This window comes from Thunnus thynnus, chromosome 7 (assembly GCF_963924715.1).
Source record: "Thunnus thynnus chromosome 7, fThuThy2.1, whole genome shotgun sequence".
Lineage (NCBI taxonomy): Eukaryota > Metazoa > Chordata > Actinopteri > Scombriformes > Scombridae > Thunnus > Thunnus thynnus.
Window position 1 is genome coordinate 30714054 of NC_089523.1, and position 24623 is coordinate 30738676.

The 24623-nt window shown below is 38.0% G+C and overlaps 3 protein-coding genes and 3 non-coding genes across 7 annotated transcripts in view; all 6 read right to left on the reverse strand.

Moving 5' to 3' along the window:
* Positions 1-442: 442 nt before the first annotated feature.
* kctd14 (potassium channel tetramerization domain containing 14) lies at positions 443-4131 on the reverse strand. Its single transcript, XM_067595492.1, has 4 exons — positions 3984-4131; positions 2514-2738; positions 2235-2369; positions 443-1263 (listed from the first exon to the last, which is right to left on the reverse strand). The coding sequence occupies exons 1-4, from the start codon at positions 4035-4037 to the stop codon at positions 952-954; spliced, it is 726 nt and encodes a 241-aa protein (XP_067451593.1). The 5' UTR covers positions 4038-4131; the 3' UTR covers positions 443-951.
* A 1376-nt stretch (positions 4132-5507) lies between these two features.
* On the reverse strand, positions 5508-12595 carry rps3 (ribosomal protein S3). The gene is made up of 7 exons (XM_067595493.1): positions 12455-12595; positions 10378-10508; positions 9587-9680; positions 8840-8934; positions 7762-7949; positions 6326-6529; positions 5508-5583 (listed from the first exon to the last, which is right to left on the reverse strand). The coding sequence occupies exons 1-6, from the start codon at positions 12482-12484 to the stop codon at positions 6330-6332; spliced, it is 738 nt and encodes a 245-aa protein (XP_067451594.1). The 5' UTR covers positions 12485-12595; the 3' UTR covers positions 5508-5583; positions 6326-6329.
* Positions 5891-6040, reverse strand: LOC137186928 (small nucleolar RNA SNORD15). Its single transcript, XR_010929141.1, has one exon. It is a non-coding gene; the product is annotated as a small nucleolar RNA SNORD15 (small nucleolar RNA).
* On the reverse strand, positions 8227-8377 carry LOC137186930 (small nucleolar RNA SNORD15). The gene has a single exon (XR_010929143.1). It is a non-coding gene; the product is annotated as a small nucleolar RNA SNORD15 (small nucleolar RNA).
* LOC137186929 (small nucleolar RNA SNORD15) lies at positions 9151-9300 on the reverse strand. Its single transcript, XR_010929142.1, has one exon. It is a non-coding gene; the product is annotated as a small nucleolar RNA SNORD15 (small nucleolar RNA).
* Positions 12596-17832: 5237 nt separating the features above from the next.
* The window catches only part of si:zfos-464b6.2 (uncharacterized), a 31564-nt gene continuing 24773 nt past the window's right edge, over positions 17833-24623 (reverse strand). For both annotated transcript variants that reach the window (XM_067595494.1, XM_067595495.1), the window contains exons 8-10: positions 22182-22383; positions 20787-21110; positions 17833-19882 (exon numbers count right to left, since the gene is read on the reverse strand). In XM_067595494.1, coding sequence (XP_067451595.1) covers positions 19741-19882; positions 20787-21110; positions 22182-22383 — 668 coding nt within the window. In that variant the 3' untranslated portion in view covers positions 17833-19740. The remainder of the gene's footprint in view (positions 19883-20786; positions 21111-22181; positions 22384-24623) is intronic.

Here is a 24623-nt window from a genome sequence, read left to right on the forward strand (position 1 = left end):
ATTTCCCCTGGCATCAAATATTACACAGAACTATGAACACCTGTGTGATGCCACGAAACTGAACACAGAAACAAACAATGACCTTAAAGAAATCAACAAAAACTGAACAGAGTATCATTCACAAATGTACTATTTATTGCAGTATAATTCATTTGTATTGCATAACACTGTCCAGGTGTTCATGTTAATATGTCCATACGCCTGTGGCCGGTCAAGCGCACTAGAGCTACAACAATTAGTCGATTAATGGATCAAGAGAATATTAATCAGCAATTATTTTGATAACTGAATCATCTTTTTAGTCTTTTTTTTTTTTTTTACAGGAAAAACTGCTTTTCTTTGTCATACATGATAGTAAAATGAATATCTTTAGGTTTTAGACTGCTGCTCAGACAAAACAAGACATCTGAAGACATGACTTTGGGAAATTGTAACCAGCATTTTTTTTTGCTTATTTCTGACCTTTTATTGACCAAACGAGGGAAATATCAGCAGAATGATAAACAGTAAAAAAACAAAAAGGTACCTGGTTAAACAACCCTTTTCTAAACTTGAGTGAAAAGAAAATATTTGTAACTGGTTAATTGTTTTTTTTTTTTTTTATTACAGTTTAGCAGCAGTAAGATGTGTTTCCACTGACACTACACAAGATATGAAACAATATACGTATCTATGAGCACCTAAAAATAATTATAAGCTACAAGTGTTTGTTTTAAGAAAGCAAGGAGCACATATGAATACTTCAGAGAGTGAAACTGAAATTCATTATGTTTACTGACCCCTTGTGTCCAACATGGCTAGTGTTCAAACATAGAGGTATTACTTTACAAAATGTTTTGGAATAAACTGCAGAAACTTGGTCTTTTGACAAATCTCATTGATCAAAAACACAGTTTTTAAGAAAAAGTTTCCACTTCTGCTCTGAATAAAAACAAAACAGCATCACTGTCTTCACCACCAGGTGAATATGAGTTTGTAGAAGTAGTTGTAGCTCCTGGACATGAAGCTCTTCTCCATGACGTGAGGCTCGACACTCACCCTGTAGCCCTGACTCTCAATGTCCATCCTGATACAGTCCAGCAGGTCTTTGACGGACGGGACGGCTTTCCAGGGTCCGAACGTCACCACTGATTCCTTATCGGCCTCCAGGCTGTTGATGGCGTTGTCGTAGAAACCCAGATCCTCCTCCGTCCGCAGTACGCAGATCATGATGGTGGAGTGCCGGGCGGCGATGGCCTCTGCTCTGGCGATACGAATCAGCACCTGGAAGAAAAGTGAAATGATTATCGATTAGTCACACGATGGAAAATTAATCGCCGACTGTTTTGATAATCATTTTTAAAGAATAAATGTTAAAATTCTCTGGTTCCAGCTTCTTAAATGTTGATATTTTTGGTGTGTTTGGACTGTTGTTCGGGACATTTTTGGTTGAATTTTAGCTTATGAGAAACGGTTTTCAACATTTTTTCACCTTTTTCAAACACATGCAGCCTTAGAAGAACTGTGTCTGGAGCTGAAACAATGAATTGATTAGTTGATCAACAGAAAAGTAATACGTTATTATTTTGATAATTGATTTAGGTGATTTTTTCTAGCAAAAATGCCAAATATTCACTGGTTTCAGCCTTTCATTTGTGAGTTTTTTCCTCTTTTTCTGTCATATATTGCTTTGAATATACTCTGAAAACTGAATATTATGGTATTTTAGACTGAGAAAACCAATTGAGAAAACAGTTGACGGATTAATTGATAATGAAATAATCGTTAGTTGCAGCCTTAATCAAGAGACAATCAAGTTTTAAGCAGATTAAACCTGAAGTGAGCAAACTATTTTCCAATTATATTATACTGATATATTATATGAAAAGTTTTCATTAAATGGCAATTTCAGTGTCATTAAACACAGAAAAAACATCACTTGTGTGGACAGATTAATAATATTAGAGGGTTATGTTGTGCTTTCATTTTGTCTTTGTTCCTGACACATTTAATTGGTATTTTGAGTGTTTTTAATAGTTTTTGGACGACAACGGAGGTCTGCAGCACAGAGGATACAGATACACACACACACACACAATACTTGTTAGTAAATCAGTTCATCGTTGGTTTGGCTCCAAACATGAGATTTGTTTGCAGTTAGAAAAATAAAGAAGATGACCAGCCTGATCTTTTAACAATGAACAATTCATAGTGTTCTGGAAATTTTCGTCACTGCATCGCTGAGTGTATCTGACCTCGATGTTTTCTTTGTAGTGCGGGACTCTGGAGAGGAACTGCTGCCTTCCCACGAGCTCCCCGAACAGCCGAGGAGTTTCCTCCAAACGTTTGATCAGTGGTTTGATGTTGTAGTGGATCGCTTCCTTGTGAACCTGCAGGAAAAAAAACACAAAACATGATTCTGAAGTTCTGTTTCAACGAGCCCCTCTAAAAAACACACATTTATCTTTATATATCAATAAAGGATTTCTTTAAACAGCTTTACACTGATCCTGTGTCAATCACAGGACTCAAACCTCCGGGATGTTCTCAGCGGGCAGCCGGTCTGATCTCAGGAACTCCAGAACGGCTCCAAAGTGCGAACCGTCCCTGTCGATGAAGTAGTATCCCTCAGCGTCGGTGCATAGTTTGGGCTTCCCGCCGAACAGCTCGGCCAGCTTGGAGTCCGGGTGTTTCCTGAGCGTGCTCAGAGAGGTGCTGAAGACGTGACCTCCGACATTTAACTGCACAACAGGAGTGCGCTGGAGGGAAAGATAATGAATTTAAATCAACGTTTAACTTTATCCTCATATTTGTTGCAACACTTTATGAACTATTTCCCAAAACAAGATGGACCAAAAAACTAATTAATTAACAATTATTCAAGAAAATCAACAGACTAAAAAATAGATATTTGGGTTGAATTTTGATGCTGATCAGACTTAGTGAGGAATCAGAAGATGAAGCTTTGGGCTCTGGGAACTTGTAATGTGCTACATGTGATATTATGGATTGATTGGCTGGAAAAGCAATCCGTTCTTGCACTCAATGACAGAAAAATGAACCGGCACGTCAGGTACTCAAACACATACTGTACACCGTGTGTGTTTAGTGGCTACAGGAAGGGCGTCAGCTCGCTCAGGTTGATAAGACCACATGCCTTCACCGACTGTCTTTTAGAGAATCACTGATGCAAGTTATTCCTGAAACAGGTACAGAGCAGCAGTGACGGCAGGACTTGATCAGTCATGTTAGAGTCATTACAGATATGTGCGGAGTTTTGCATCTTTTCATGTGTTGTTGAAAACTTAACACACTTTTTTGAAAAAGTGGGAAATACATAATGAATAATAAACTAATCTGTAAAGTCACATTAGGGGATTTTGTAACGAGAAATAGTCTATAAACAAAGACAACGTACATCTTTACCATCATTAATGTTGTAGTTTTTGGATAAGCTTTGTTCATGTGATCATAACAGGCTGATAAATACTCACACAGCAACTTAAAAGCACTTAAACAACCTCTCTGGTGTGTACAAACAGTCCAACTGGAGTTATCTTGGATCATTTGATTCTTTTGTCTCATTTATCCCTCAAACCAGGATCATAAACAACGTTTTGTGCTATTAAAAACCAGATTTAGCTGTTTAATCCGTGTACATCCCCCCTTTTATATGAAAATGTTACAGTTAAAGGGTTAATATTCCTCCAACCGAGACATTTTTTCTTCCGTCTCTCAACTCTGCAGATTCCTCGGCGTTGGATTTGAGTTTCGTGGAACAAAGCGGCGGTAAAAACAGCTGTAAACGAGCAACAAACTCTCTCAGACCTTAAACTTTGCAAAACTGAAAAAAGAAGTTGGAAATAGCTGCAGTGAATAATGGGCTCATGCCTGCGCGCGCCTCCATCCACCTGTTGAGTCACTGCGCAGGTGGGAAGTTCAGTTTAACTCGCACAGATTCACTAAACATCTTAATTATCACGTTAAAAGTGTGTTTGTCTTACCGGAATGGCGGGTGAAGACTGTTTTTCAGATGATTTGTAGTCCGGTAGACTCATCGTGTCTTCGGTGTCTGTCCAGGTGTGAACTCAGCTGCTCGGCAGGTAGCCGCTCGGGGGCGTGGCCTAACCCGGACGTGGTGTACAGGTGTTGACAAGATGAGTCACTCTTAGTAATAAATATTTTATGTCTCTCATTCCTGAGTGATTAGATAGAGATTTTTATTTGAATTCTCTGTATTTTGACCATTCCCTGTTACTGTTGTGGTATTATGATATTGTATGTATATACAGTATTTATATATAGTTACACATCACCGCATTTCTTCATCATAAAATAATTCAAACTATATTTTTGATTGATTGGTATTTTAATCCCTGAAAGCAAGTTGTAGTCTTCTGCATATACTGCATTTGTGGTACCAGGAAATAGAGCAGAGTGAGACCTCTTTACAGCTTTTAGCTCTCTTAAAAAGCTCCTTCAAAGCAAATTATGTAGAAGAATAAAACAACAGGAGCCCAAATGAACATTGAAACCTGTTTTTCTTGCTGTAATCATTCCTCCTGTTCATACTGACCATTAGAAGATCCCTTCATAATGTGATGGGGGACAAAATCCACAGTCCTCCTTCTGTGCAAAAATGTATTTAACATGTTTATCTGAAGCTGATATGAAGCTTCAGCATCCAAATGAGTCAAATCAAGTAGTTATCTTTCAACATTTAGCATTAAAAATTCCCTCTTTGTGTTTCCTCAGACAGCATTTCCTTGTTGAGCTGTGGTGGAAGTATAGTAACAAAAAGAGGGACTTTGGCACTAAAAAGACTAATGTTGAAAGATATTTACTTGATATGACTAACTCAGACTGCTGTAGCTTCATATTAGCTTCACATCAACTTTTAAATGACTCTGTGGACACATTGTGGATTTGGGGTCCCATCACTTACATTGAAGGCACATTAGAAGATCTTTTAATATCTAGTATGAGCAGGAGGAATAATTACAGCAAGGAAAACCTCTTTCACTGTTCATATGGACACCTGACTGTTTAAAGACGGGAAAAACTGTGAACCTGTCCTTTAATTCCTCACCGCTGCACCTTCATGTGACATAAGCTTAAATAATTTGTGAGTCAGATCACAAAACTCCTAAAGTTATTAGAATAAAGAACTCAACTGTCAATGGATGCAGAAAATAATACAAACATGTTCTGCACACAAAAAGCTAACTGAACTGCTGCAGGCAGAATTTCACTTAAAAAAAAAGTACAGTTAAATTCACTACATTTAACAACTTACTGGATCATTTTTATGAATGAACTCTACACGACTTGTGATAAAACCTGAAGGATGACGTGTCTGAATGAACTGCATCACTTCCACAGTCACATTTCAGCTTTTTTCTGTTGCGTTTTGTTTATTTATTGTGTATTCAATTAAACATTTGATATTTTCTTGACTTCTCTTGTAATTCTCTCACTTTTCCAGGTTTTCAAGACATTGTGAACAAAGTGACAACGACATGATAAAGTGTATTTTCCAGATTTTATTGTTTTTGTACACAAAAAACACAGGGTCTTGCTTCCATCTGGTGAAACGATGAAAACCTGTAAAAAAGAGAAAATAATCAATTAAAAAACAGCTTAAACATTTGTGCATCAATTAACAGACACTGAACAATAACATTAAACCAAAGAGCATTCAGTGATCGATATTTTTCACCATTTTCTGACGTTTTACAGACCAAACGACTAATTGATCAATCTATGAGAAAGCAGGTATTAATATCAAGCTTTAGTTTGGGCAGAATTTAGCTTCAATATTTAGTTCCCATTGCAAGCGAATCACCTGCTCTGGTCAGTTTGTTGGTGTGTTATTATTTAATATTTAACAGTGTTTGTCTACAGCTTCAACCCTTCTCAGACAAATGCCTCGATGTCTTCAACCGAAAAAGACTCGCTGCTCTGAGGAACTGGAGCAGAACCACAGAACGTGACCCTGAACCAGCGACCACCAGAACCAGACTGAGTCCTGTTCCGACTCGTCATCGTATCATCACCGAAGGAACGAAAACTGAGCCACCGAACCGACACGTCACCCTCACGCTCGTTACAACGGAGGCCAGTTTCTGATTAAATCACTACCACCGTGACAAAAACAGTGAGAGCTTCAGTTATAACAGTTATTAAACTGTATGGAAGCAGCTGATTGGCTCAATTTGTTATTATAATATATTCAACATTTTGTGGTGTCTGTTATCATATGAGAACGATTACTACAGTGTTTACATCCATTAAAAGAAGTAATGAGTTCAGGTTGTCGCGGTGACGGGACCCTGCGGTCTCTTACCCTCTTATGCGGTGGGTACTGGTGCTCCCTGGGGCATGACGGGCACCTCTGGCTTGGCCCCCTTCTGCTCAGACATGGGTGTGGTGGGCAGGGTCTCCTCCTTGGGCTCCACGATGCTGACGTGGTCGGGCAGGGGCTTCTTGGGGCCGATCTTACCGCTGGGATCCCAGGGCAGCATGATCTTCACCTTGATGCCCAGCACACCTGAGGATCACAAAGACATTTTAGCTCCAGCTAAACCCAAAGCCATGAAGCACAGAGTACTGAGCAGCACTGTGACGATTAGCTGATTAATTGACTAGTCTATTCAAAGAAAATTAATCAGCCACTATTTTGATAATTGATTAATTGTTTCAGTTATTTTTTAAGTAAAAATGTCAAAAAATTCTCCTGTTCCAGCTTCTTAACTGTGAGAATTTGCTTGTTTTCTTGTCATTTGGGGGAGAAGCATATTCACGGCATCATAGAGGGCTCTATAAAAATTGTGAATGGCATTTTTTTTCACAATTTACTAACAAGAAGAAGAAACAACTTTCTGACTAAACTGGACATCTGTGCTAATTGTTGTGTCTGCAGTTGTTACTTGTTCTAAGTAGCTCAGTTAGGGTTGCATGATGTATGGAAATAGTTATTAAAATATGCACAAACAGCTTATTTTAAGTGAAGTAACGTAGCTGATAACTGCTGTATTAGCCGGCTTGAGTCATGACAGTCCAGTAAACTGATGTGAAGTTTTAGTCCGACTCAGGATGGTTAGCAGATTTAAGCAGACTCTGACTGTCTTGTAGTGAATCTAGATATCACATTTATGAGGGGAACACAAGGGAACAATAACGTTTGTTAATGTGATTATAATCAGATGTGAAGCTGTGGAAGTCGACCAAACGGTGTGTTGATTCTACTTTATTCAGTCTGTTTCTACCTGCTGGTATCAGACTGATGTCAAACAGTTCAGAAGGATTAGTGAGCAGACTTTCACTTTCTGTTGTCTCTGTTTACACTAATCATTAAAGTGGATGTGCTGTATGGGATGATATTTATGTTTTAAAATATGCATAATGATGAAGCCATTGCAGGTCTTATTATTCTTACTCAACTGTTGCACATATAGGCCTAAAAAAATTAGATGTGATGATGCAGTCTTTTTGTGTTTGCCAAAGAAAAATGAAAACAAAACTCAGTTTTATGACCAGCAAATATTCACAATTAAGCCTAGAATGTACAAAGGAAACAGTGTTGCTCATTTATTGAAGGCTAAAAAAAAGGTATTTATCTGACTGAAATTGAATTGAAAGACAAGTCCTGCTCCAAATACTTGTGGACTGCTAAGTATCATTTGGTTTGGTTTCAGTACCAATAATCAGGTCATCAGGTGTCAAAAGACTGAGCAGCAAACCTTCAAAACACCAAACACAGTAATCAGCTGCTGTACTCACCCTGCCTTAGCAGGACGTGGCGGACTGCTGTGTCGACGTAGTAGTTGACGGGGTCTCCGCTGTGGATCATCAGGCCATCCACAAACTTCATGGACTTGGCCCTCTGACCCCTCAGCTTACCGGACACAACGACCTCACAGCCCTTGGCGCCGCTCTCCATGATGAACCTCAGAACACCATAGCAAGCCCTGGAAGACAGGAAGTAACAGTAGTCTTAATACACAACAATTAAAACTGTAGACACAGACAGTTAATGTGTTTAGTTCTGGCGATTTATAAAATTCAAGTACATTTTGTGAAAGCTGGTATTAATTTAAAGCTTTAGTTTGGGTAGAACTGAGCATTAATTGTACTTTTACAGTTAATAGCAAACAGAAACACCTTGTTCTGGTCGTTTTACTGACGGGTAAATTCTCTAGATAACCTTTCACTATTTTAAAAAAGTCGACTGTCTACAGCTTCAACCCTTCTCAGACAAATGCCTCGATTGTCTTCAACCGAAAAGGACTCGCTGGTCTGAGGAACTGGAGCAGAACCACAGAACGTGACCCTGAACCAGCAACCACCAGAACCAGACTGAGTCCTGTTCCGACTCGTCATCGTATCATCACCGAAGGGACAAAAACCACCGAACCAACACGTCACCCTGAAGAGTATCACTTGTGCAGAAATACTTATGCACAACATATTACATTTCCTGTCAAACAAGTCACACTTGATGCTGTTATTTGCATGACTGACTTTATTCTTTTTGTTTTATCAGGTGTCAATTCAAATTAAATACATCTCATTTATATGATGAGAGCAGCTCAAACTGACCAGTCAATCCTTCCAGCTGCTTACAGGAATTTTCACTATTATCTGACATTTCACAGACTAAATGATTAATCGAGGAAATAATTGTCAGATTCATTGATAATGACAAATTATTGTTAGTTGTAGTCCTGTTTATTAGTGTCAAAATGCTACACATGATCTTTAAAGAACAGCTGCATCAGTACAGCTGCAGTGAGTGGCTCGCATGTTGAATTGTTAATATTTGTTACCGTAGGTGACAATAAATCCAACCGGTGCTTACCTACGCACAGCCAGACCTCCCAGCAGCTTGTAACGCAGAGACTCAGCCTGAGCGATGGCGCACAGACCACGAGTGGCAACTTTCTCAGCGTACAGCTGAAAGAGAGGAGAGACGATTCAAACACTGTTAATATAAAACCACAGTTTAGAGAGGAGTGAGTCAAGAGTACTGAAATGTTTTCTTTACACTGAATTTAATGCAGATACATGAATTTGCTTTCAAAACATAAAAATGTCACAACTGCTGTCAGGGATGTTTAATCTTTCTTGTGTCTGTTTGTGGAAGTTAAGTTCACTCCTGACTGTTTGGACCCTTCTCAGACAAATGCCTCTGTGTCTTCACGTGGAAAGGACTCGCTGATCTGAGGAACTGGAGCAGAACCACAGAACGTGGCTCTGAACCAGTAACCGCCAGAACCAGATTGAGTCCTGTTCTGTCTCGTCATCGTATCATCACCGAAGGGAGGACGATCAATACTGTCAAATGTTATAGGTGTTGCTGTGCAGCTATTAACTTTGGTCTGGGCAATATTTAAATAACTTTATTACACCCTGATTTGAATCTTCAGTATTTAAATACTACAAGATTTACTAGTTTGTTGCCTTCATTGTTGTGCTTAACCATTTTACTTTGATTTATTAGTCAAAAGTTTCTGCATCCAAGCACAATGAAATCCTTTGAAAACCTCACTGTTATCATATTTTTGTGAGCATAATTTCTTCATGCAACTCATCCCGGTCTGCTTACCTCGACGCTGCCCTCAGGGAAGCCGAACCTCTTCTGGACCACAGCGGTCAGCTCTCTGATCCTACGGCCCTTCTCTCCCAGAACATTCTGGGTCCTGAAGACAGATTAACATCTACTGTTACACTGTGATCATGTGCAAAAAACATTTATCTGTCCACAGCGTCCAGTGGAAAGTTCAACATCATGCTCTTTAAGTTTTGTCCTGTGGCAGTGCTGAATATTACACAGCTAAGCTATAACTTTGATATATTAACAGTCTTGGAGTTTCATAGATGGGGTGTGTTGCTTCAGCTATCAGCAAGAAATGAAAAACAATACAGGAAGTCCAGTTTGAGTCACAGATCCATGAGTTTGAAGGTTTAACAGATGCCAACACGATATACTGTGGCGCCCATTTCATTTTACCACCACTTGGTGAATGGTTCAAAAATACTCTTCATAATTCAAGTAATCTATCAGGACTTTGGGCTCCATGTATGATTGGCAAACACAACCTTACTGGATGAAGCCAAGTTGTGGTAAAAGTTGAGTCTGGTTCAACTTTTTTGCTGGAAGACCCTGCAGCTTTAAGGTTAAGACACTGGAGAATGTCCCTGGCATCTTAATGTCATTCATACACTTTCCTCTAACTTCCCATCATGTCTCTGCTGTCAGTATCTTGTGTTAAAACAAAAGGAAGCATAAAAATGACCCTGAAAATATATTTTAAATGTTTATAATCTATTTTACTTCTGTCAGGATACAAACCTGGAATTATTTGGTACACATATTTATTGATAAGTAAAACTCACCTTGTGGCCAGGATGATGATCTCGGTCCTGGTTGGAGTCACACGCACCTCCACACCGGAGTAGCCATCCTCGGCAAGCTCACGAGTCAGAAACTCGTTCAGCTCGGCCTTGAAGATACCGTCTGAGACGAACTAGAGAGACAACAGAGTCAACTTCAGTATGATTGAACAACATGGGAAACCCAAACCTGTCATAACATGGAATGAACAAATAATAAAGGTAAAAGAAACCAATGAATGAGTCTGAGTAGCCTAATTCATAATACTACATCAATACTATATTAAAAACAATTTAATTCAGATTGACGCAGGCTGTAGAGAGAAACTCTAGAGATGCTCTACAGGTAGTGATAACAAGGCCGCAGAAAAGTGACGGTGAACGCGAGTGGAGCGGAGGAAAAGCTTCAATCTGGCAGTAGATGTACAGTACAGACTACAGAGTGTCAGTTAATAAACGCTGCAGCTTCTCAAGACCGAGAAAAGTCTCGTCTGTTTCTCCAACCGATGGAGAAGTGAAGGAGGTTAATTTAACCTGACGACACTGAACACAACGGAGAAATGTTACTGCTGAGTCTCTCCTGAGTTTTGATCAGCACATTCAGCCCCGACCTGACTGACATGGACTCTGTCCCGAACATGGACACCACACGTTATAGAAACGTAGAAACCTCAACGTCTGCACAGCTGTGAACTCATCACAGTGAACAACAGTGTGTTACATTAACGCAATTATTTGTGATTTCACATTTGCACATAACCTGTACTTTAAACTGTGAACTTTTATACATTCCCGGTCAATATCTTGTACAAGTCAACAGCTCTTTTCACTAAGATTTTTTACAATATTTTACATTTTAATTGCAGATTTTTTTTATAGTTCTATACTTCCACCACAGCTCAACAGGAAAACACAAAGAGGGAATTTGATGCTAAAAAGACTGTAAATGTGTCAGATATCCACTAACTCAGACTGCTGAAGACTCATATAAGCTTCACATCAACTTTTACATGCATTTTTTGCACAAAATGACTGTGTGGACACCAATAAGGATCATGTCCACAAGCAGTAGCAGGTTTTAAATATACTTGCAGAAACCAGAACATAATGAACTGAAGCAGACGATCGTACAAAAGCACATTTTTTTAAAGTGTTACAGGCAGTAAAGGACAGGTTCATAATATATTAAAGTTAAAACAACCATCAGGAGCCAAAGTTAACAATGAAACATGTTTTTCTTGCTGTAATCATTCCTCTTGTTCATACTGACCATAAGAAGACCCCTTCATAATGCACTTACAACATAAGTGATGGAGGAAGTCTACAGTCCTGGTTTACTGCAAAAATGCGTTTAAAAGTTGATGTGAAGCTTATATGAGGCTTCAGCAGTCTGAGTTTGTCATATCAAGTGCACATCTGCCACATTCACAGTCTTTTTAGCGTCAAGTATAGTAACAAAAAGAGGGACTTTGGCACTAAAAAGACTATAACGTTGAAAGATATCTACTAGATTTGACTCATTTGACTAAATGGCTGTGTGGACACTGAATTTTGGCCCCCATCACTTACATTGAAAGCACATTTGAAGGGTCAGGGTGAACAGGAGGAATGATTACAGCTAGGAAAACCTCTTTCAGTGTTCATAGAGACACCTGACTGTAGTTTTAAGACAGACTTGAATAAACTGTGAACCTGTTAAAAGTGAATTCATTCTCCGACACTAGCAAACACGACGTCAGATGACTGTAACTCGACTTTACATCTCCTAATGCTTATTAGACCAAACACCAACTGCGTTAACGTGAAACGAGGAGTTACAACTAATATTTCACACTGTATTAAGTCTGAATTAATAGGTTTTCTCACAAACGCCCGCTTTCTAATATTTAGCGGCTCATGTCGGCTGGTTCAGCCATGTTGCACCGCCGGTAGCATCTATATCAATCCTCCTCATATCGGCGGAGTACGACCTCCACAAACACCGGAGCGGACATTAAACGGTTTTATCCACATCGGTAGCGGCCCATTTATCCAGAAACACGCTCTGTGTGAGTAACAACGCAGATAAAACAGCGCTAACCTTCCTCTTCTTGGAGATTTGCACCGCCATCTTCGATAGGCCGCAGACAGGAAAGGACCCTCAGAGGACGCGGAAATGCTTTTATACCAGAATGTGTCACTTCCGGTGAACTCCTGGTCAGAACACCGCTGGGATTTGTAGTTTTCTTTTAAGTGACACATGTTTGATGACTTTATCGATCCTCCAAGCAGAAAACTGACCATTTAAACAGCAGTAGTTAGATTTAAAGTGTTTTTACTGACCGTAAACACGTAACGGCTGCTTCATACTGAAATATAATCTTTTAAATGCTGTTGAATGGCAACTGTCAGCGTTGGAAAGTAGCTAAGTACAATTATTCAAGTACTGTACTTAAGTACAGTTTCAAGGTACTTGTACTTTACTTGAGTATTTCCATGTGATGCTACTTTATACTTCCACTCCACTACATTTCACAGTTAATATTGTACTTTCTACTCCACTGAATGTATTTGACAGCTTTAGTTACTTTTCAGATGAAGATTTGACACAATGGATAATATAACAAGCTTTTAAAATACAACACATCGTTAAAGATGAAACCAGTGGTTTCCGACATGCAGCAAAAAGTAGTGTGTAGTCGGGGTCACATTTCAGATGTCTATGAGTTGTTAACAGCTCCACCAAATAGTGATTTTTCCCTCTAAACTTCTCACATGCTTTCATTTCAATAAATGTTCAAATGATCCAATATTTCACCAAAAATCAAAGATTAGAGAAACAGTCCAAAAGTCCTCTCCCATTAATCATCTCACGACCCCTCAGATTTATCTGGTGACCCTTTAGAGGGGCCTGACCCCTAGGTTGGGAACCACTGGACTAAACTAGCTAACTGTATATAAAGTAGTTGAAACTAGCTCCACCTCCAGCAGCTACAACAGTAACATGCTGCTCTAACACTGATGCTTCACTATTAATAATCTAATGATGTCATATATAATAATATATCAGTCAGAGGGACCAAACCACTACTTTTACTGCAATACTTTAACTACATCAAGCTCATAATACTTATGTACTTTTACTGCAATACTTTAACTACATCAAGCTCATAATACTTATGTACTTTTACTATTGTAGGAATTTTCATGCAGGGCTTTTACTTGTAGTGGAGTATTTTTACATTGCAGTGTTGGTACTTTTAATGAGTATTTCTTCCACCAGTGGTAGCTGGTTTTGGGACAGAAGCAGATAAATTAAATCCAAAAAAACGGTATTTATTGAGTAAATACAGGGGATGTACTTGCAGCAGTGATGGTAGGGGTGGATGTAGGCATAGAGTGTGTGTATTTGTGTAAGGTATACAACAGAATTATAATAACAATAATTATTATTTTCCAAATAAAACTGAGTGATCAACCTGAATTATAATAGTAATTATTGTCATTATATTTCCCCAGCTAATAGAAGTATAGCTATTAGATTTAGATACATGCTACCTGTATCAATATATTCTTCCCCAAACTAAGACCACATTTCTAATACAGCTTTATTTTCTGTTGTAAAGGGCGTGGCAAAGAAGAAAGGCAGCAATCAGTTCTACTTATCAATCTTTATTCATTCTGACCCAAACTAAAATAAATGCTGCTTGCAAAATATGATGAGGAAGCTAAAGGGGATCCAAAAATTAATAAATAACAGAGAAGAGCACTTTTCATTAGACTTCTGCACCATGTGATGCAAAGTTAGACACAATAACACAGTAACTACATGATAAAATACACCTACATGACCAAACATATTCAGAAATAAATGAAACGAAAAATGATTTTGTAATTATTCTTGAGTTTTCAGTTAAATACTACAACTTGTTATTCTTTAATCATAATAATAATAATTGTCATTTTGAGTTTAACTATGAATGAAATTAACTGTATTATTATTATTATTATTATTATGATTATCACACACACACACACACACACATATATACATATATAGACACTACCAGCTCTTTTCACTAACTGAGAATACATTTTTACTTTCTTTTATTGAAAAATTTGATTCAAATTTATAATGACTTGACTTTTGTGATATAGATTTTCTCTTGTATTTTTTTTCCTTGTATGTAAAAACCTACTGAGCAATAAACCTTTTTCTGATTATTATTTTTTATATTATTTATGATGATTGTTTTATTTTGTGCCTTGACACTATATAATGCCTATATTATAGATTATATGTCTATGATGTATATAATACTTATCATTGATTATAATGATTATTATTATTAAATAGAGGTAGATATGTCAGTAATAATGTTGATAGTATCTGTACTAACAACAATAACAATACAATACAATAATCATGTAATGCATTCAAACATCACCTACCTCCATTTACATACTTATCAGTGGAGAGACAAAAAAACCCCCCAAACAAACAAACAAACAAACAAACAAACAAACAAACAAACAAACAAAGAAGCAAACAAGCAAACAAGCAAACAAACAAACAACAACAACAACAGAAAACCCTTGTGATTTGTGTTTGTCTTCACACCTGAGTTGACAGTTGACGTGTGTATCTAGAAACATGAGTGTTTACTGCAGCACTACATTGAATTTGTGTCTAAATTACATTGATATTAATAATTAATATGTCCAAATCATTATCAGTGTGATTATTAATTATCACTGATCAGTAACATTAGTTCTGGCAAAGTCTGTATAAAGAGTAGTAACGTGTTTACTGCACTCTGGTGGTCAAAGTGAGGAACTACAACTCCAATACATGTCAAGTTAGACACGATAACACAGTATAACTTCCGGTTAATACTACAAGATAAAATACATCCACGTAACCAAACTAAGCAGTCAGACAGGAATAATATGAGATGAAAATAAAAATTATTATTCTTGAATTGTTCCGGTATAATACTATAAATACTACAACTTGTTATTCTTTAATCAGAATAATACAGATAATAATAATTGTTATATTACATATAGGTGCTATTGTGTGTTTTTGCTTTGCACTGTTTGTTATTGTGCTGTTATATGTTTTATTTGTAAGGGACTGCAGATGAAAATTAGCTTTAAAGCCAACTCTGGTGCAGTACATCAAATGTTAACATTTATGTTTAAAACGGTACATTGTCCCAATAAATACAATACAAATAAATATACTGTATATATGTATATATTTAAACACTAACAGTTCTTTTCACTCACTAAGAATATCAATTTTTACTTTTTTTTTATTGTGACTTTTGTGATAGTTGTATTTTCTCTTACCTATTTTTAAATGTTGTTATGCACCAAAACACCAAGGATACACAAACCTACTTGGCAATAAAGCAACAATAAGAAAAACCGGGTGCTCACGGTTATAAACTAGTAAACTCCAGGTGAATGCAGCTGCTCTAGAAGTTAAACTGGTCAACTACAGACAAAGGGAAGCCTCTGGGCTTAATTTTCACAGAGCCTATGATATAGTTAAAATGCCTTTATTGGTTCAGGCCTATCAAAGTTAAAAAATATCACCCAAAGGAGCCAGTGGTGATGAAAGAGTCAAGGATCCGTTCTTCATCTTTGAACTGGTGTAGGATGGATATTCTACCTTCCAACTCAGAGATTTTCTGAGTCAGGCAGAGACACATCTGTCACATCCAGATGGTGAGATAAGTGGAGGTGTCGATTATCGGGTCGCCGGGGAAAGAGAAACAGGTACGGCCAGTAAAAGGAGTTGTGAGGCCAGTAAAAGGAGTTGTGACAGAGGTAAATGCTACTGTGGCTACTTGGTGTAGTAAGCAAACAGGAAGCGAAAGAGGGTGAAACATACCCGTGAGGGAGCCCACAAGCGGAAAGTAGACTTGAAAGCAGAACAAGTACACACAGGAGGGCCTACTGAGACTGCACAGGCCCAAAGACTGGGCCTGCTGCAATGGACCAGCCTCCAGTAAGCAGGTTAAATAGCTGTGGTTTCCTCTCTGTTGGGGGTGTCAGCTGGTTGGTGTGATGGTAGATTAGTTCAAGTAAACACGCTAGGGTGTTGGCCATTTTGTGGTAAAGTGGCGAATTATAAGCCGACTGAAACCTCGTATAAACCATTAAGATCTGTAAAATCCATAACTGTTAAAATGGTATTAAAAAACTCTGCTGCCATCATGGAGCATGCACAAATGTCCCTGGTAGTGTTGTGTAGTGCTATAATGCTTTTACAATAGCATTATAATTTAAAATACTTCAGTCTTGAAATTATTACATCAGTGTCAATATCAATTCAATTAAAAAAAGGGCAATTCCTTAGGCAGGCATAGTAAAAGACAAGACAGTGACTATGTGGCAGATATAAAATTAATATAAGAGTTGCTCTTATGAGCAGTCTCATATATGAATGTTGCCTTCCTGCGGTTGGTCCCAGCTGCAGAGGGCAAACATTCACAGTCTGGGTGGGGTCCTGTAAGATGGAGCAGGCTTTCTAGAGTGTTTGCTGATCATGATCATATCAGGAAGTACCTTGCTCTGCTTGTCCCTCTGCATAGGTTGTGGACTCCCTCTCTTCAACACTGTGCCTTAAATCACAAGTGTTTACTGCCCTCCTGTGGTCACATTTAGGAACTACACCATCATCACCACCACCACCTACATCAGTTAAATATAATATGAATTTTACTTGTAGTTACTTTATAACTTAAATGCATTTTATGCTTTTATTTTGACTTAAATATAATTATGAGTTTAGAATTTCCTTCCAGCTCTCATTTGATTGTTGCTCATCAAAGTTGTCATGTTATGCACAAATACTTAACAAAGTTTTCAGGTGCTTTAAGGTGCATGATTCTGACTTTTTAGCCATATTAGCGGTATTGTTGTTTGGATGCACCACTTTGGTCCAGACTGAAAAAACTCAACATGATGAAATTCGGTCCAGACACTGATGATCGTCCTCAGGGTGAACTGTAATCACTTTGGTGATCTCTGGACTTTTCATCCGACGCTCTCATCAGGTCAAAATTTGTACTTGTCCAATATTTTGGTTCATGACCAAATAATTCATGTAAATGTGAAGTGTTGATAAAAATGTTTGGTGGGCAGATGTCTCAAAAGCTCGGTGCAAATTACAAAAACTATTACAAAATACTAATATATTTTTGTGATTTGGGTGAACTGACCCAACAAAATCCAGTTTTGTCGTGTTGAGAATGACAATTTATTACTTTCAGATCACGATCTGAAACCACAAGAGTAGCATTATTACCATTAGCAAAACACAAAGTTAATGAGCACAGCATGTGTGGATGTGAAAGAGACATTGAAAGTGTTGCATGAGCGTCATGTTTCCTCTAAACATGCTGCATGAAAACAAAGTCCTGTTTGCTCACATGACAAGGAGCTTGTTCACAAAAGCGTACAAAATACATTTTAAATTAATTTATTTAAAAGATGACAGTTTACAGCAGACAATGACATTACACATTAACTTAATTCATTTAAATTACAGCGACAACTTAATCTACTGTTTACCTGCAAAACTCATCACATTCCCATCAGCCTCGGCTGTACTGTGTGTGTGTTTAGTGCTAATTAGCAAAAAAATAAACTTGGATGTGAGGTGTGTTAGTGGTTACAGGTACTTGAACACCGTGGCAGTTATTGGAAATAAAGTTTTGCAGAGTTTTGCAGCCCAGATGTGTTATGTGTCTTAAAGAGGAATTTCACTGCTATAAATAGGATAATTTATTAAAACTACGTCACCTATGCAATAGAAATGTGCAATTTAAAAAAAAAAAAATGGTGTCGTATGACTACAGAAGACTTGTCATAAACTGTGATTCCACCATAATGCCATGAAACTAGCTTTCTTCCAGATATACTGATGCATTGCAATAAAAACAAACAAAAACAATGCAACAGACATTCCACTAAAAACACAAGGCAAAAACAGGAAATAAACTAAACAAATGAAGTGATAAGCAAGCCTGAACAAAATGTGTCCTGAGCTGTTTTTAAAAGTGCACCCCGCCAACATGAAACCAAGAGATCACAAGTTCAGCACAGTCAACGAGCGATATGTTGTCAACACACACACACAGATCAGGCTGTTGAAAAAGGGTTCAAGTATAAATCCCTGAGGAATGATTTCTCTCCCTGAGTTGAAAAGAAACAACTTTTTCTTAGCATTGTTAAACTTCCGTTGATGAATCTCAGTGCGCATCACACACACGTTCATTCTTCTGAGGATTAGGCGTCTTTGCAATGCGCACTTTACACACACACACACACACACAGTACATCTGCCTTTATCTACGGAAGACAGCGTGTCACTTCCTCTGCGCGAGTGGACGTAGAACTCAGATCCTTCACTTGTTAAGTAACAAAAAGCAAAAGTAGCAAAACTAAGATGTAAAAAAACTCCATTACAAGTAAAAGTACTGCATTCAAACTCCTGTTTCAGTAGATGTGCAGCAATATTATCGGCTAAAGTGACTTTATTTCAATTCAGTTTTCTAACCGTAACCCGAGCATATTGACTTACATTCATTTCCTGGAGCTAATGTGCTAATGTTAACCATAACCACTACTTGCATAACCATAAAAAACCTTAAAATAACTCTAAAACACACACACACACACACACACCATGTCATTCATCTTAACCACGTACCAAGGATACTAAACATCATAACAATACACATGGTATCATTTACATATGAGTGTTGCTTACAACCCATCAAACATATCCCAAACCCAAGAACACCAGTTAGCATATGAATATAAATACAGTCAAATTATTAAAGAAGGTGCAGTTACAAACCATGACAAAGCCTCTGACTGGAACAAATTTGACTTAAACTAATGACAACACTAACCCTAATGTATCTTAAATTAAAAATCTTAACCGTTAAAATCTTAAATGTCAGAAATTTGAGGCAGGAAGTCAGTTTGTTGTTCGATTTGGGTCAAAATTTTACAGTTTGCCTTCATTTGGTTTTATTTCAATCATGTTCAATGAGGTAATTGAATTTTCTTTTGGGGGGGGATATAAACATATATATTAATGTATATATTTATATATAATATACTGAAGTACAGTAGCCAAACACACATGTACACACAAACATATAATAAATAATTTTGCTCTTCCTCAGGTTTCCTCCATTTTTCCCCCATTAAAGTCTTTTTAGGGAGTTTTTCCTAATTCAAGTTGAGGTCCTGAGAACAGAGGATGTTGTGCTGTTGTGCAGATTGTTAACCCCCCCCTCCCCCTGCCCGAGGCAAATGTGTGATCAGTGATATCCGGTTGTATACGGGCTACAGATAATATCAAGTTGACTCGTCTTGGTTTTGTAGAAACTCGGTCTCTGTGAGAACAGTGTTGACTGCCGACGTGAGGCGAGCGCTGTAGCTCAGCAGTCTGTTGTCAAAAATCAGCTGTTCCGGTTTCAGCTTCTGTTGTACGGCAGGTCTGCACAGATAGGAAACAGATAAACACATCAGCTATACACAACATGAGCTGAAGAGGTTCATGTTTCTACAACTGTGCACTTCTGCATCTGAGAGAAATAATAACCTTTAAGGATTATAATTATTTGAACTTTTCTGAGAAGTTGCTTTTTTTTTCTGTTGGTTCAGAAGGGTGAAAAGCTCTCAGTATCACCGTACCCATCAGCACCTGCTGCCTTTCTTGTTGTTACATGCACTATAGTTAGTGACATCATCCAAAACGCATCCTGAATCTATAAGTGAACTAATTTCAACTGCTGGATGTTTTACAAACTGTAATTTTCACCTTCAGCTCACCGTTAGTGGTGCACGTGACAGAATTTTAGGCCCAGTTGGATGTTTTTTTTGCTGAAATACTTCCTGGGAAGGTTGATTGGCTTTGCTCCTTAAAGGGGACATATCATACTTTATTTCTCTGTTATTTTTATACCTTTATGATGTTGGATATTTTATACTATTTATTATTTTATGATCTCTGTTTTTGCCTTTTGTTTTTAGCCGAATGTCTGTTGTTTTGCTTTTTCTTGTTTTATTGATCGATGTGATTTTAAATCGCTTGTTTCTTTTATTGTTGTTGTTGTTGTTGTTGTTGTGTGGACCGCAGGAAGAAGAGAAAAATAGCAAAAACGTACAGGTTGCAGCTTCACAAATGTTAATATTTACTGCTTTTCTTACTCTTCTGTGATAGTAAATTGAACGTGTTTGACGTCATCTTGGACTCTTTTTTTTTTGTCATTTGCTGACATTTTAATAACCAAACGATTCATCTATTAATAGAGAAAACAACAAGTAGATTAATCAATAATGAAAACAATCGTTAGTTGCACACATAAGATTTCATTAGAAGTACACAACCGACAGTCTACCTTGTGTGTTGCATCCGAGCGATATTCCTGTCAATCCAGGAGCAGCCTTTCTCTGAGTCCAGCAGTCCGTGGACGGTGGGACGGTAGACGGCTCGGGGGTTAACGATGATCTTGAAGTTGCTGTATTGAGTCTGTCCTATGATGGGTTCGTGGTGAAGGTGTTCCAGGATGTTCACCCCGGGCACTTTGTGCCAGTTGAGGCTCTCTGAGGGCAGATTTTCGGAGGCTGGAAGAGGCAGCGTGTTGGGGAACACGTTATTCTCAAACATATAACACCTGTCGACGCCGTATTTCTCCTCCAGCAGCGGCAGCAGCTCAAACCAGCTGGTGATAGAAAAAAACCAAAACACTTATTAAAACACTAGATGCTCAGAAGCACATACAAAACATCTATAAACATGCATTTATAAGTAGACACTTAAAGATATGCTGTATTTAGTGGGTAATATAATGAAATGTACATGTGTAATTCACAAAAAAGTATTTTATACAACAAAGGTAGTGTTTGTTACATTTTCTGCTCACTATGTTACGCACAGAACTGCTACTTCTGTATTTTACCTAAAAACGGTGATTGTTATTTTTAATTCAATATGTTGTTTGATATGTTGCTGTCTCTGATGCCTTTAGTTAGAGCACTTTGGAACTGGGTTAGAGAAAAGTGAAATAAAGTTATAATTACAGAATTGCATTAACACTGATATACAACATATTCCTAATGCCAGTGCGTGTATTGCATTAGTACATGAATTAATACTTATTCATATAAACTTTTTTATTCTTCTGTAAAGGTGACCTAAAGTGATGCTTTATAAATGCTTACAAATTCTTACAAGCACTTTGCAGGAGTGTGTGATCTAACGCTACGTTCACATGACATGCTGAAGTGGCCCAAATCTGCTTTTTTTTTTTTTTCATATCAGATCTGGGCCACTTGCATATGTGGTCCTTGATCTGATTCATGTCTAATCTCTGGCTGTGCGTCTCTCTTCTTTGCACACATCGCCTTCTCGTCATAATTCGGTGTGCCCGGTGAAAATAAGCATGGAAGAGAGCAGCATCAGTGACAGGGGGGTCAAAATGGAGAGACGAGGTAGTTTCAAGTTTATGGAGAAACTTCTATTCAAGCCAAACTGGAAGAAACTTATTGCAACCACATTGCTATCACAGCCATGTCATCCATATTTATGATTTGACAAATGATGTTATTGTTGTGATTCTTGTCACTTACAAACATGAAAGTGAACCGTCGACACAAAAAGATCAGATGTGACTAAAGAACTGGAGTTAGGCCTGTGATATGAACGTAGCCTGAGATTGTGTTTCATGTTGTCAGTGAACTGTCAAAAACAACTGTCAAAACAGAACAATTTATCAACGGTTTCATGTGTCTACCTGTTGACAGACTGAGGCAGTATGAGCTCATCTATATCCTGCAGGGCCACATATCTGGTTTGGTACATGTATCTGTAGAGACAGTCAGTGAGAGCAGCGATCTGGCCGTAGTAGTGGAGGTCACCTGGACCGTGTGAAGGCAGCCAGCCTTGAGACGGCTTCAGATAACTGGCTATCGTCCAAGGAATCACTTCTATTAAACCTGAGGAACCAGTGGAAGGATTAGGAAGCACGTCATACAAGGCCTTTTGACCTCTTTCAGCAAGATTGCCTTCCCAAGAAGAACGACATTCATTTAGACACAATGACACAATGATCTTACGATCAAATGACTAAGTCTTCTTGAAGTAACAAATTCTGCAGAAGAAGGAAGTCGGGGTGGATGAATCAAGAAAACAACAGACTTTGTTTCGCGTTTCCTCCTGACAGTTAACATGGATTTCTTTAAACCACCTTTAACTAACTACTTATTTTAACCCAAACCATGCTCTTTCACTCACCCTAACTGAGCTGTTTTTGTGCCAAAACGTATCAAAACATTAATCACAGTGTTGTCACATAATAATATAAATATTTGTGTGATTTGTTACAGTTTTGGAAGGGACAGGCAAGTTTTGTCCAGATCAGAAAATGCTAATTCAAGTCAATCTGCATGTATGTATTTTGTTGAATTTTTAGGACTTGTTGCTTTTATCTCAGTTATCTCCTTTTTTACCTTTGTGACCAGTTCATCCAATCAGTGGTTTCTTTCTTTCTTTCTTTCTTTCTTTCTTTATTATCTCGCCACTTCAGACCTAAATTTGACCCCCTAAATATGTTCAAAAACTCACCAATGTCGTAAAGAGATTGAACCAAAACTAAGGAAGTTTTAGTTCAAAACTAAGGAAGTTTTGGTTCAAAAACAGGAAGTCCACAATACACACATGAAAGTATGACTTTCCCCAGCAAACGCTCTCCTCCGAGGGCGTTAATGGTATCGGCTTCAAACTTTACTACATGACTAATGACACTGTGCTGAACAAAAGTTGTTAAAGACTTTGTAATAACTTGAACGGTTTAGATTTTATAAGCCCCGAAAGTTGCAGTGCCACATCACACCTTACAATGTAAACCAATGGGGAGGAAATCTATGGGCATGGACTTTGTGCCAAACTGAGGCTTCTGACGTCTAAACTATAAGTCTGATCACTTTCAAACCCGTATCAATGGATTTGCGATGAAAATTCCTACTAAAATCTGATTTTTAGTGTAAGATTTGGACAACGTCATGAGATTTATGAGGAGATTTCACAAGAAGAGTGACATTCTCCTCTCCAACTCCATTCAAATATATGAGTATTTTTCTGTGTCCAGCTGCAGTTACTTATTGTCTCTACACACCTGACAGTACACATGTCAATCAAACTTTGACCAGGTCATGTGGGTTAAAAGTCTTTACTTTTCTAAAAAAAGACTTGATGAAAATTAGGAAGTTCATTTCTTTTACACACAAACTCATCAAGAGTTTTCAGTTTACTAATTGAAATTCAAGTGAATGGGCCCAAAACTTGCATAATTTTGATGCCACAGGTGTGAGCAAGACAGACATGTCTCACCCCGCAGAAAATTCTCATCCTCGCACCGTTGAGATTTGATGCTTCGCCATGACAGAGGAAGTTGCTATAATTTTATTGTACATGCTCCAGTCTGCACCAAACTTTACATGTTTGATAAGACTCCCGGCATGAACACGTTTACATGACAACATTCCCGAAAACAGTCCGGGTCTGAAGACATCTGCATGCCTGTGACAGAAGACCTTTGACTGCGCTGCGGCTTGATGTGTGCGGAGGCGTGAGGGCCCATTCAACGCTGCTTGCAGCTTTAATTTTAATACATTTTGGAGTCCTGAATAAGTATAGTCATCCAGTTATTTCCAAGAAAAAAACAAAGGTTAGAAGTAAGTGAAAAAATGCATTACTTTCAGGGGGCTTCCTCTGTTTTTTTTTTAGCAGCAGCAGGCAGCTATTTTTAGCAAACAAGTTCCAATGAACTCACTTGGCACACAAATATAAATCCTGTTTAAGGTCAGGGGATTTCTGGGTATTGAGTAGTTTTGTTGAGATCAGTGGGCCTCATGCAAGAGCATTTTCATATTCTTATCCTACTTTCTTAACTGTCCAAACTTGTTGTAAATCAGTGCTTTCAGTCTGATGAATGTCACCTGTTCATGAGGAAGTGCGTGTGCTTGTGATTGGATCTTTAGCCTAATCAACACCCTTCAAATGTCCATACAAGACTACATTTTCAGCTCTGTTTGTTTTATTCACCAAAATGTTCCAAAAGATTAAAAATGCTGCCACTGTCAGAAATCAGCATCAGCATTTATCAGTGTCAGCAGTTGTATTAGAGGAACCGAAACAATTAGGAAACATGAATTCATCATGCTAAAAAACATCTTTA

Excerpts from the sequence above, each read along its gene's own strand:
- kctd14 (XM_067595492.1), bottom strand. The coding sequence starts at position 4,037 with ATGAGTCTACCGGACTACAAATCATCTGAAAAACAGTCTTCACCCGCC. Across the intron at positions 2,739-3,983 it reads AGTCTTCACCCGCCATTCCG|CGCACTCCTGTTGTGCAGTT; the intron begins GTAAGACAAACA and ends CTTTCCCTCCAG. Across the intron at positions 1,264-2,234 it reads ACTACAAAGAAAACATCGAG|GTGCTGATTCGTATCGCCAG; the intron begins GTCAGATACACT and ends CTTTTCTTCCAG.
- rps3 (XM_067595493.1), bottom strand. The coding sequence starts at position 12,484 with ATGGCGGTGCAAATCTCCAAGAAGAGGAAG. Across the intron at positions 10,509-12,454 it reads AAATCTCCAAGAAGAGGAAG|TTCGTCTCAGACGGTATCTT; the intron begins GTTAGCGCTGTT and ends TTGTCTCTCTAG. Across the intron at positions 6,530-7,761 it reads CCACGTCCTGCTAAGGCAGG|GTGTGCTGGGCATCAAGGTG; the intron begins GTGAGTACAGCA and ends TGTGATCCTCAG.